The 10,984-nt window shown below is 41.3% G+C and overlaps 1 protein-coding gene across 5 annotated transcripts in view; it reads right to left on the reverse strand.

The window, feature by feature from the left end:
• Nucleotides 1-10,662, reverse strand: part of nova2 (NOVA alternative splicing regulator 2) — a 58,194-nt gene extending 47,532 nt beyond the window's left edge. Inside the window, exons 1-2 of one of the 5 annotated variants that reach the window (XM_014214115.2) lie at nucleotides 8,874-9,780; nucleotides 6,919-6,993 (exon numbers count right to left, since the gene is read on the reverse strand). In XM_014214115.2, coding sequence (XP_014069590.1) covers nucleotides 6,919-6,993; nucleotides 8,874-9,030 — 232 coding nt within the window. In that variant the 5' untranslated portion in view covers nucleotides 9,031-9,780. Of the gene's footprint in view, nucleotides 1-6,918; nucleotides 6,994-8,044; nucleotides 8,432-8,873; nucleotides 9,781-10,525 lie in introns of those variants that run through there. The other 4 variants (XM_045724390.1, XM_045724391.1, XM_045724392.1 and 1 more) reach the window with 4 other exon arrangements.
• Between the last annotated feature and the right edge of the window lie 322 nt (nucleotides 10,663-10,984).

A 10,984-nucleotide genomic window follows, 5' to 3' on the forward strand; every position in this document is an offset into this window, starting at 1 on the left:
AACCTGATAGACAGATCACCTGCAGATATGGAGCACCTTATGTACTTGCCTATGGTTATAACATGTTGTAACTAGGCATGTTGTAACTACACATGGGGCGGCAGGGTAGCCTAGTGGTTAGAGCGGTGGGCTAGTAACCGAAAGGTTGCAAGTTCGAATCCCCGAGCTGTCGTTCTGCCCCTGAACAAGGCAGTTAACCCACTGTTCCTAGGCTGTCGTTGAAAATAAGAATTTGTTCTTAACTGACTTGCCTAGTTAAATAAAGGTAAAATAAAATAATATAAAATGACCCTGTACAAAATCTAAATTACCTTAGTTAGTTGCAGTCAAAACAGTATGTCAGTGGTATGAATGCTTGGTAGAATTATAATACAGAAACCAGCTAGCTCCCCTCTGAAAGTACACATAGTGCTGTATTGGTGTGTATTCTCCGAAAAATAGTTATTCTATGGAAACTGTTATATGGGGCGGCAGCGTAGCCTAGTGGTTAGAGCGTTGGACTAGTAACCGAAAGGTTGCAAAAATCAAATCCCCGAGCTGCCAATGTCACAGCTGTCAAAAGGAGCGGACCAAAGTGCAGCGTGGTTGTAGTTCCACATTTTATTAAATCCGTGAAACTTTGCAATACATAAATAACTGAAATGACAAAACACTACTCAAAATATAATAACCCACAAAACCCAGGAAGAAAAACCCCTACTTAAATATGATCTACAATTAGAGACAACGAGGACCAGCTGCCTCCAATTGGAGATCAACCCAAAAAACAACAACATAGAAATAGAAAACTAGAACTAAACATAGATATAGAAAACATAGAACAAAACACAAAACACCCCCTGTGGGCAGGCTGACCTGCTCTACCATAGAAAATAACATCTTACAGGACGTGACAGACAAGGTAATAATAAATAAATATAAATACTAGAATTCCTTTAATAAACTTGTTATGGTATTTTGGTTGCTATAACATTTATTTTGAAGTGACTTTGAGGATTTGGGTATGGTTTTTGAAGCATCCTGCCAGAGGCCCTACCACTCCCATTGTTTCACTAGCAGTAATGCTAATGCTGGCTGTGGGGTAAATAAATGAAGAAAACTTAGCCATATGTCTCTCAGGATCAATGGGTGAATTCCATTTTGTCCCCAAAATGTAGCATATTTCAAATTTTGGTGTACTGTTCCTTTAAATGACAGACATTTTTACCACAAATATGACACAATTAATATTTACTTAACTGAATGATACTACAATCAAATTATGGTGAATCTGCTTTTTAGTGTTCCTGTGGATGTGTATAACTGCCATTTTTTATTTCAGTTTTACAGATGCTAATGAACTGTACATTTTCTAAAATAACAGTCTGTTTTGGTAAAAAAACTAATATCTAAAAATAATTACGTTGATATTTTTCTATGATTGTTGCTTTTTCCAATAGTTTCTTCTTGGGGTCAAAATGACCCAAGTTGGTAATACGCGTATGTAAAATATGTTGGTAGTTTGAAGGGTTAAGGTGACATTGTATCCCAGTATCTCAACCAGTCCTCTCCTCCTCTCTTAATATTCCACCACAATTTATCCAGGTTGCCTCCCCCAAGGCGGCAGATATAAATAGGATTATTATTACGAGGGCATGGTTTTGTGTCACTTCACGACACACATGCACTGTTGATGTGCAAGCTACGCTACGGATGGAACATGCCATAATACCTGTTCCATACTAACGCAACAGAAATCAATCCACTGTGCAAGATGTGGAGAAGGTGGTGGGGTGTCATGAGTTCTGACACAATTGCCTTTTGAGTGTTAGCTTATAATGATGGCTACACTCACACTTTGACTTGAGTTGCAATAAAATAGCGACATCTCTTGCATGTGTATTGATGACTTCCTAGCATGTGTTCAGGAGTGTCATGCTATTTCTAACGAAGAACACTGAGTACCTTATAGAGCGTTGGTTGAGGGAGATGGTGAGAGGGGTGCAAGCAGGCAGACATAAGAGGTTTTGGCCTAGCTGGGGAAATCAGCAGATAATTAAGAGAGTTCATTATCTTTCATCAAAACACTCACTGGTCCTGTTATAATCTCATTAATCGATGCACCCCCATTTGTTGTGTTTTCTGTGACTGTTTGTTTGTGGGTGGATGGCTGTGTGTGTGTGTGTGTGCAAAGTGTCTGTTTGTTAGAAATATAGTTTTCTAAGCACTGCTGTTCTCCTCAGCATTCTCCAAATGTCACGTCCTGACCATAGTAAGCTGTCATTTTCTATAGTAGAGTAGGTCAGGGGGTGTTTTGTGTTTTTCTACGTTTTCTATTTCTATGTTTAAGTTCTAGTTTTTATATTTCTATGTTGTTGTTTTTTTTGGGTTGATCTCCAATTGGAGGCAGCTGGTCCTCGTTACCTCTGATTGGAGATCATATTTAAGTAGGGTTTTTTCTTCCTGGGTTTTGTGGGTGATTATCTTTTGAGTAGTGTTTGTTTCGCTCTGTGTCACGGTTTGTTGTTTTTGTAAATTCAGTTAATTTGTGTATTGCAAAAGTTTCACGGCTTTAATAAAATGTGGAACTACAACCACGCTGCACTTTGGTCCGATCCTTTCGACAGCTGTGACACCAAATCATAAAATTGCACCATTGGCACCATCTGGGACCTGGTCTGTTGAACCCACCCAAGGGTGATATACAGAGAGCGCTTTACACAAGGAGGAAATACGATACTTTCCATTCTAACTGGGAGTAAGGTCATAGCAATGAAATCATGCACAGAGCTGGGACGGCCTTTTAAAGCAAGTTATAGCATTGTTTTCTCCCGCACAGCAATGCCTGACAGTAAGCCTGCCTGCACTGAGTGTAAGAAGCAGCAGAACTGCCTGCCTTCTGCACTGACCCAGATTCCCAATAAAGCCAAGACTGACCTCGTTTTGATTGGGATGGGTCTACTTTTAACCAGCCTCAATTAATAATGGAATGAATAAATAATATCAAACACAAACGGGTTCTGCTGCTGCACATGAACCCTCATACAAACTACACAATACAAGTACACACACACACACACACAAATACACACACAGACAGGTGGACATACATACATACATACATACTGTATATCCATATAAACATCTCATAAACTGTAAACACACACCTTTCATACACAGTGGGTCACTTTTATACATAGAAATTATTTTCTAATTGTCTCTGTCTTTAATATTTTGTTATACAGATTTGCCTGTATCATGGCGAGTCCCGGTCGCTCAGATGATAAACCTGCATGCAGCCCGTACTAATCAAGCATGATGACTGTGCACAGTTGCTCGGCTACTCCTGTCTAGACAATCAGCACGCATTCTACATCGATCTCTGATAGGTAACATAAAACCAATTGCTCTAACCCTGTCAGATATATTTCCCCGACGCTGTCAGAAAATAGCCTAGTCAGGCTAGGGCACAAGATCCTCAGATTGAATTAGTACGTTTTGTGAGAAGATGCTTTGTGCTGAACTGTTGTGAGTTTTAAATAATTGTCTGATACATCCCAGTGAGGACTGTGGATGGATTGATTTAAATGAGCATAGACCTGAAAGAGATGTGATCCGCCCTAAGCAGATGTTAGGCATCAGGATTGTGGTTCCTGGTTGCCAAGGGTCTTTGTTTTCTTTCCTCTCACACAACAAAAACAGGGACACATCCCAGCAGCTACAGTTTCTGCAGGAACACAGTCATTTCCCCTCACTTGTCACTGGTATCAAAAAGATACTTCAAGATTTTGGCAATGAGACCCTTTATCTACTTGTGGATACCATTTTTATGTCTCTGCGAGCAGTTTGAAGGAAGTTGCTAACTAGTGCTAGCGCAATTGCTAACTAGCGTTAGCGCAATGACTGGAAGTCTATGGATATCTGCTAGCATGCTAGTTAGCATTGGCTTGCGAAACTACCTCTAACTTCCTTCTTACTGGACACAGAGAGATGAAAATGGTATCCATGACTCTGACTCTGGGGAAGTAGATAAATGGCCTCATTGCCAACATCCCGAAGTGCCCCTTTAATGGAGGAAAATCAGTCACCTATTCTATGTGTGTGTGTTTTTATGCGTGTTTGTGTATGCGTGCATATGCGTGTTTTAGATAAATGCTTCCAACTCACCACTCCCAATGTGTTCTATTGGGAAAACAACAAAGTGAGCCAGCTAGGTCAGAATGCATCCCGCATGTCTTACTCCTAGTATGCTTGGCGTTGGATCAGTGTCATTCGTTCGAGGGTGTGTGTGTGTGTGTGTCATTATGTGTGTATGTAAGGGGTAGCTCCAATAAATAATGAATAGGCATCTGACATAATAAACTAGTTTGTAAACACAGCAATCTGTTGCTAGGGGCTCCCAGGAGTCCTGGAGCCCAGAATAGGCTCCATCAGCCTGGACGGTTCAAACCTGGAGATCTGATGTCGGCGGCTGGGTGGGCTTCTGGGCTAGGCTAAAGCAATGGGGTGTTGGAAAAATGCAATTCACTTAAGCTGGGGAGATTGTGTGGGGGAGCGGGCCTTGGACTCACCCTCCACTCCTTTTGTTCAAGTTAAATCTCCAAACCAGTTAGTGGACAACCACCTGTCTTGGTTCTATATGGGAGCTACTCTGAGTCAACCCTAGAACATGAATAAGACAAAATAAAAAGTATTTCACATCTGTAGCCATTCTGTTGTCTGGGAGTGTTTTCAAGGTCACCAGTTAATCTGTATGAACCTCCTAGTGGCTGTCCTCTGTTTCTTATGTAGCCAGGCGCTTAATGTGTTTCGGTTTGGTCTAACCAGTGTGTAGCCTTTTCAAAATGTCCCCCCTTCTAGTGTCCACTTTTGAGCCTTTCCGGACACGGCTATCTGAACTACGCTAATGCCCATACTGAGTGGCACTCCTTCTCCAGCGCGTGAGTGTGTGAAAGGCGCTGTGCATTGTTCGTCGAGCACGGCTTTTTCGAGAGGGGGCTAGATCTTCCCCTCTGCATCGCTCTTTTCATCGCTCTCATCCATATTCATCGCGAGGCCTCTCCTCCACTCAACAACCCGCTGGAGGAGACAGGCGACTCCTGCACCCAATTGTAAGCCACCATTTCAACCGCCCCAACCCAAACCCCGCCCTATACAATGGGATTTTTTTTTCTTTGACGCAGTGCTTTAAAAAAACAAAAAACAGATGATGAAGAAGAAGAAGCAGCTCCCCCTTCATGTTCATGGTAATCGATGGGCAGACACGGCTGCATGCGGTTGCTGGGGGTAGGTAGTCAATGGCAGCTGGCGATTGATGAGGAGGTGGGTGGAGGTTGAGAAGAGGGAGCAGTCGTGATGGGCTGAAGGAGAGCCATGATTAGCATGGATGGAGAGAAAGAGAGCGCCGTGCTGCCTAGAAACACTCAGCTGAAAAACAGCCATGCCGCAGAGAAGTGTTTCGGCTACAACAGCCCGGGCTAACACACACTAGGTGGCTACGAGATTGGTAGGCGATGGGCAAAGCTTACATTTGCTCTTTGTTCATAGTGCTCCTTCAACATCATTGACAAATCAATTTGCAAATGTTTATGCAAAGCCTCTATAAAAACCAGCTCTGCTCTCTTTTGGGGTTTTTCACTCTGTGAAAGTGTGACGCATTCTCCTCAGCACCAAAGGTTCAATCCAGGGAAGGTAAGTCACTTAAGCATGCGTGAGAGGTGCTCAGCTCCGGAGGGGAAAGCATCACAAAACACTAGCGATGCGATCGATAACATCAAAGGCCCTGTCCTATAGACCGACGGCTCAGTGCTGTGTATGGTATCTGCCAGAGGGGGAGGGTTGGGGAATCATCACCCCCCCCCCCCTCCCATCATTAGCTCGTCTGGGTGCTCGTCATCCTCGCACCCCCTCTCTGTCCCCCCTCCCTGGACCTATTTACAGTCTCGTCACGTCATTTGGCAAGGGCATTAGAAGGCCTCCTCACCACTATCCACTAAAGCCACTTTGGTGCCAGTCCATCCATTTACGAAATGACTTCTACATATCATATTATAGTGGACAGAGGGGAATATAATGTTTTTATTTATAAGAGGGGAATATAATGTTTTTATTTATAAGAGGGGAGTTGGGCTGAAGACCTATCTTAATATGCGTCCCATGGGTATGCAGTGGGAGCAAGTCAAGCATCTGGATTGTAAAATAAATCAAACCAAGGGAGTCAGTGATTTTCCCCCTGATAAGAATGTCACCTTTATGTAACATATAATCATGATTTACAGCCTCTATAGACTACAGCACAAAGCACTCTCAGACAGAGATGAACATTCAGTAGAGTACACAATATTTAGAGAACACAACATTCATTGAGGTTCAACTATGTCTAATCTACTTTATCGTCATTCCCAATCAATCCCCCCTTTAACAATTTCATGCAAAGGGAACGAAGGTGATCATGTTAATTATGAAATTATAAACAACCAATTGAATATACACAATATATCCAATAGATATGCAAATATTATAAATATGATAGCTCGTTAAATTCCACAAATATGAATAGCATGGCAAAATAAGCATGGCAGGTTAACATGAAAATGGATGCTATGGACTTAATTATATAAAACTTAAATATATGCCTACATTTTTTTGCAGATGATATGCTTAGAATCAAAGCTTCCATGATAGTCCATATACATAAGATGCTTATGAATTGAGATATCTTTAGTTCAACAAAAGATGTAGGCCGAAAATGTGAAATCAGATTTAAAGGTTTTCCAAAATAGTTTCAGACAAGATTGGGTTATTGTAGTCTTCAGACTATTTTTGCCTTTCTTTAGGAACTATTCATATCACTGTCAAACTGCTATAGTAATATTGTAATTTAGTAAGCGAATAGCAAAAGAAAGTAGAATAATAACAAAATCAAAGTGTCTCTCTTACCATGTGCCTCAGAGTGTGATTCCTGGTGAGGGAATACAATGCCTTCAGTTTCAAAAAGGGGCTGCAGGAAGGCCACTATACAGGAAGAGGAAGCACATTGTGTGTGTGTGGCAAAACTAATGTTATCACAAATGATTATGAGGTACTGTACCCCCCTGTAACTAGCTTCAATGTCCTGAAGTCTACTACTGGTTCTGTTTAACCACAAACAACCTGCACATGAGGCCTGTTGATTAAGCTATTGGGCTCCAATATGGACAGGCCGCCAGCTAGCCTACATACAGTATCAATGGTTGCTCTGCTATAGAACACAGTCAATCACTTTTGGGTATTATGATCATGAGGGTATTATTTAGAAAGGTCTCAGTGAAGCTTTAGTTAACCATTTCTGAATGTTTGTGTGTGATGCAAATATTAAAACATCAAGCTATTGAAGTGGTTGGTAACACTGAACTCGATATAACCGACTGCTATAACGCTTTACTCGTTAAGCATGTACGAGCCTTTATAATGTATTCTTATCAAGCTTGTATCTTTCCAGGATATTGCTCTTTATATAATTTCCGAGACAGTAATTACAATGTGTAAACAAAAACAATCTCATTGAGTAGATGTGCGTGTGTAAATATTTTGACTGGGTGTCTGTTGACTACAATACTCCATGGGAAAGTGTGGCTACTGTACTCTAGCTGTTCTCATAATCACAGACATTTCATTTGGTCAAATGGATGAGATGTGTGTGTTGGTAATGTCTCCCAAGAGTGCTGCATGGTTTTTAGATATGTGCAGCTGTGCATCGATTCCTTTTAACAAAGCTGTCTCACTTAATTTCCTTGACAGCATTTAACCATTGCAGTGCATTATGGGAAATCACTTTTTTGGTCACTATATGCTTATTTCTGGTTGTATACAATATCATGATATTGTTATGTGTGTGGTAGGTAGGTGTGCCACCCTAAAATGCCTATTCTAAAACTATTTTTTTACCTTCAAAAATGTTTTGTAGGCGTATCAAAAGTCCACGAAGACAGGATAAGTAAATACTAATGGTATAGTAATAATGCCAGTAGAGGATGATAATCCTTGGTGCATGACAGCATGTAAACAAAAACCAAATGGTGATTACCTACAGTGACATCCATGTTTGATCCAACCAGTGAACATAACCATGATTGGAATGTATTCAATGGCAATGTAGTCTTTCTTTTAATGAGAGTTGCAGTATTTTTTTAATGCTACAATGACAATGATGCATAAGCAGTGACTGCATAATAGCAGATGACAATGTTGCACTGAAATGGCGACATATACTGTTAGCTCCTGTGTTAAGGCCTACTACTAATGGTGTCTGTATGAACGTTACTGTCTTCTTGAGCAAATGCACGCAAAGAGACTAGAGTAACCTAGCCTATGTGACAGATTATCGACTATCACACGAGTACACGTCACAAAGCAAGGGATGTGAGCGCGGTCAACAATGGAATGTTTTTCAGTTGTTTGTAGTTTCGAGACTGTTTTGTTATTTTGGACATCCACAATTTCCTTTGCGTAAAACTCAAAACGGGTGAAATAAAATATGAATGAAATAACCCTTTTAGGTTCAAGATAGCACCTTTGTTTTTCTAAGAGTGTACATGAGACCTGAGGGTTCCCTCCAAATCAGCACCCTCTCACTCACCCCCTTCATTGTACACATTCCATCAACACAAAGGATTTTCCTTATTTTGTAAATAGATGCAATGAAAAAAGACTACAACAAGATGCAATATATTTGAAATGTTGCTTTATACATCAGTAAATAACACTAGTTTTAGTGCTATGTTGAGCCATGCTACATCAAGATAATAATCAACCTGCCATCCTTTCCCTTTTTCGGTGCTACCCAAGTGTGCGCATAAGGATAAACTGGCTTCACACATTCGAGATAATCCCTCGCATCCACATCTTTTACTTACCTCCCGTGTTTGTGCGTTTAGTGCTGCTAGCCTCGGTTGGGGTCTCTAGCGGTCTTTTACGCGAATCGGGGGGATCCGACTCCATGTGCGGCTGTTGATTGTGATGGTGAGGATTCAAGAAAATCCCGTTTTGTTGTACTGCCCCGCCGGCCATCATTTTTAAAGTCGGTTGGGTGAAAATGCGTTTTTCCCTTTATTCTACGAAGCCTATTGAAAAAAAATGTCTTCAAAAAGACGAAGCGATTCAGAAATCGAAAATGCGTATATTCTTGCAAATGAAATATCTTGCGCGTTATCCTCGCCTTTTCAGAGAACACCGAGATGCTACGCAGAGTATGGGTTATTTGTTCTAACGGAGGAAGACGATGCTTGCGCTGCGTATGGAACGTAACCTCAACAAAGATCCAATGAACAGATATATGATGTCCCGTTCCAGATACTATAAACGTGTTGTAGAAAGTAGGCTAATTTAATCTTCCATTAATTTCTTCATGTGTTATTTTACTCCACTGCAATAAAGCGCGTATTCCTATCAGACAATGGAGAACGATGGCGCTCCTCTCCGTATTGCGGTTAGGCAATCGTCAAGAAAATAAAAGATCAAAACAAAAATATACAGACGACAAAGAGGTTAAATAAATAAAGCTAAAGGAAAAGTGCTGAAATAAAAATATGGTGTTCTATCCGGTCCTCCTTTCGTGCATGAAGACACCCTGCAGTTGGAGGGCAAGAGGTGGGTTTTCAGGAGGGTCCAAAGGGAAGAGAATGCCGAGAATGGATACAAAGCTAGAGGGAGATGCGAATTGTTTGTAGTCTCTCAGGAAAGATGCTGCAATCTTTCGTTCAGAGCATCCCTTCGCTGACTGACTGTAGGAGCGCAGGGTATCGGGTGACGTCACGAGGATCAGAATCATCCCTGTCAAATGTTGAGAAAACGAGCCGCCCCTCTCGAAACGCGATTGGATGAACTGATTTTCTCCGGCAAAGAGAGTATAAAATAAATGTCACATGATAAAGAAAGAGGTGGTGTCGGGGACAACTAGGTCAATGCTAGAAAGGATACAGATTTTGTCAAATTAACGTCAAAAGTTGATTTTTTTTTTATATATATTTTTTTTAGCTAACCCTAACTCTTTTCCTAAACTTAACCTAATTATCCTAACCTGCTACGTTAATTATCCTAACCTGCTGCGTAAGTTCTCCTAACTTGCTATGAAAAGTCAAATCTGACAAAAGCTGTATCCCATCTAGTCAAAACCGGACAACTAACCGAGGTTCGATGCACAGGAAGATGTACAGGAAGATGTAAATCTAGGCTGATTTGGAGCCGTAACTTCTAACGGCGCTCCACAGTGCCTCATTCACTGGATTTCTTATCGTGCACATTTTATAAAAATAAAAAACAGCCACGATGAAGTGGCTTAGTCATAGAATACCATTATTATTATTATTATTATTGCCTATTAGGGTAGGCCTAATTATTATGTTATTCGCCTATGTTATAGTGTAGACCTACAGCCTATAATTGCCATAACAGGGTTGACTAAATAGTTATACATAATTACACCCCTTAACAGATTCTAAAATAAATATTTTCAGAAACTGCTATACCTATAGGAAAGGAAACTTGGAAGTATATAGTAGGCTACTACCTGTGTGGAATCCAGCCATCTCCGTGTGGAATAAACCAAATGGAGGTGATCCTCCGTGCGCGCGAACACTCCGAGCCGGGCTTTACTGCCTCTGTCACACACATACACACTTTCCGGCACACACCCTCTCTCCCTGTCCCTGTCCAGTCCTAGACAGATGCTGAGCGCCCCTCGTGCTCCTCTAGATTCTCGTCAAGGTGACATTACGTCGACCGTGGCCTACACACAAGCAGGGATCTCACACGATTTCACATTGCTGTGAAATTCTCAGCGTTGAGCCATCTCGGAGAATACGCCGCTTGATGTGTAGAAATACGTGGCAAATCCAAGGCAGATGTATAAGAACACTGTATTGGACCGCCAGAGTTCGGATAAGAAACAATCGCGCATTATCCCACTTTCTTAAAGCCCGTGTTGTGGACCTATACTTTTCAGCTATCTTTTTAGTGGTTGCCTGCT

The sequence above is a fragment of the Salmo salar genome, chromosome ssa09 (genome assembly GCF_905237065.1).
Source record: "Salmo salar chromosome ssa09, Ssal_v3.1, whole genome shotgun sequence".
NCBI classification, from domain to species: Eukaryota; Metazoa; Chordata; class Actinopteri; order Salmoniformes; family Salmonidae; genus Salmo; species Salmo salar.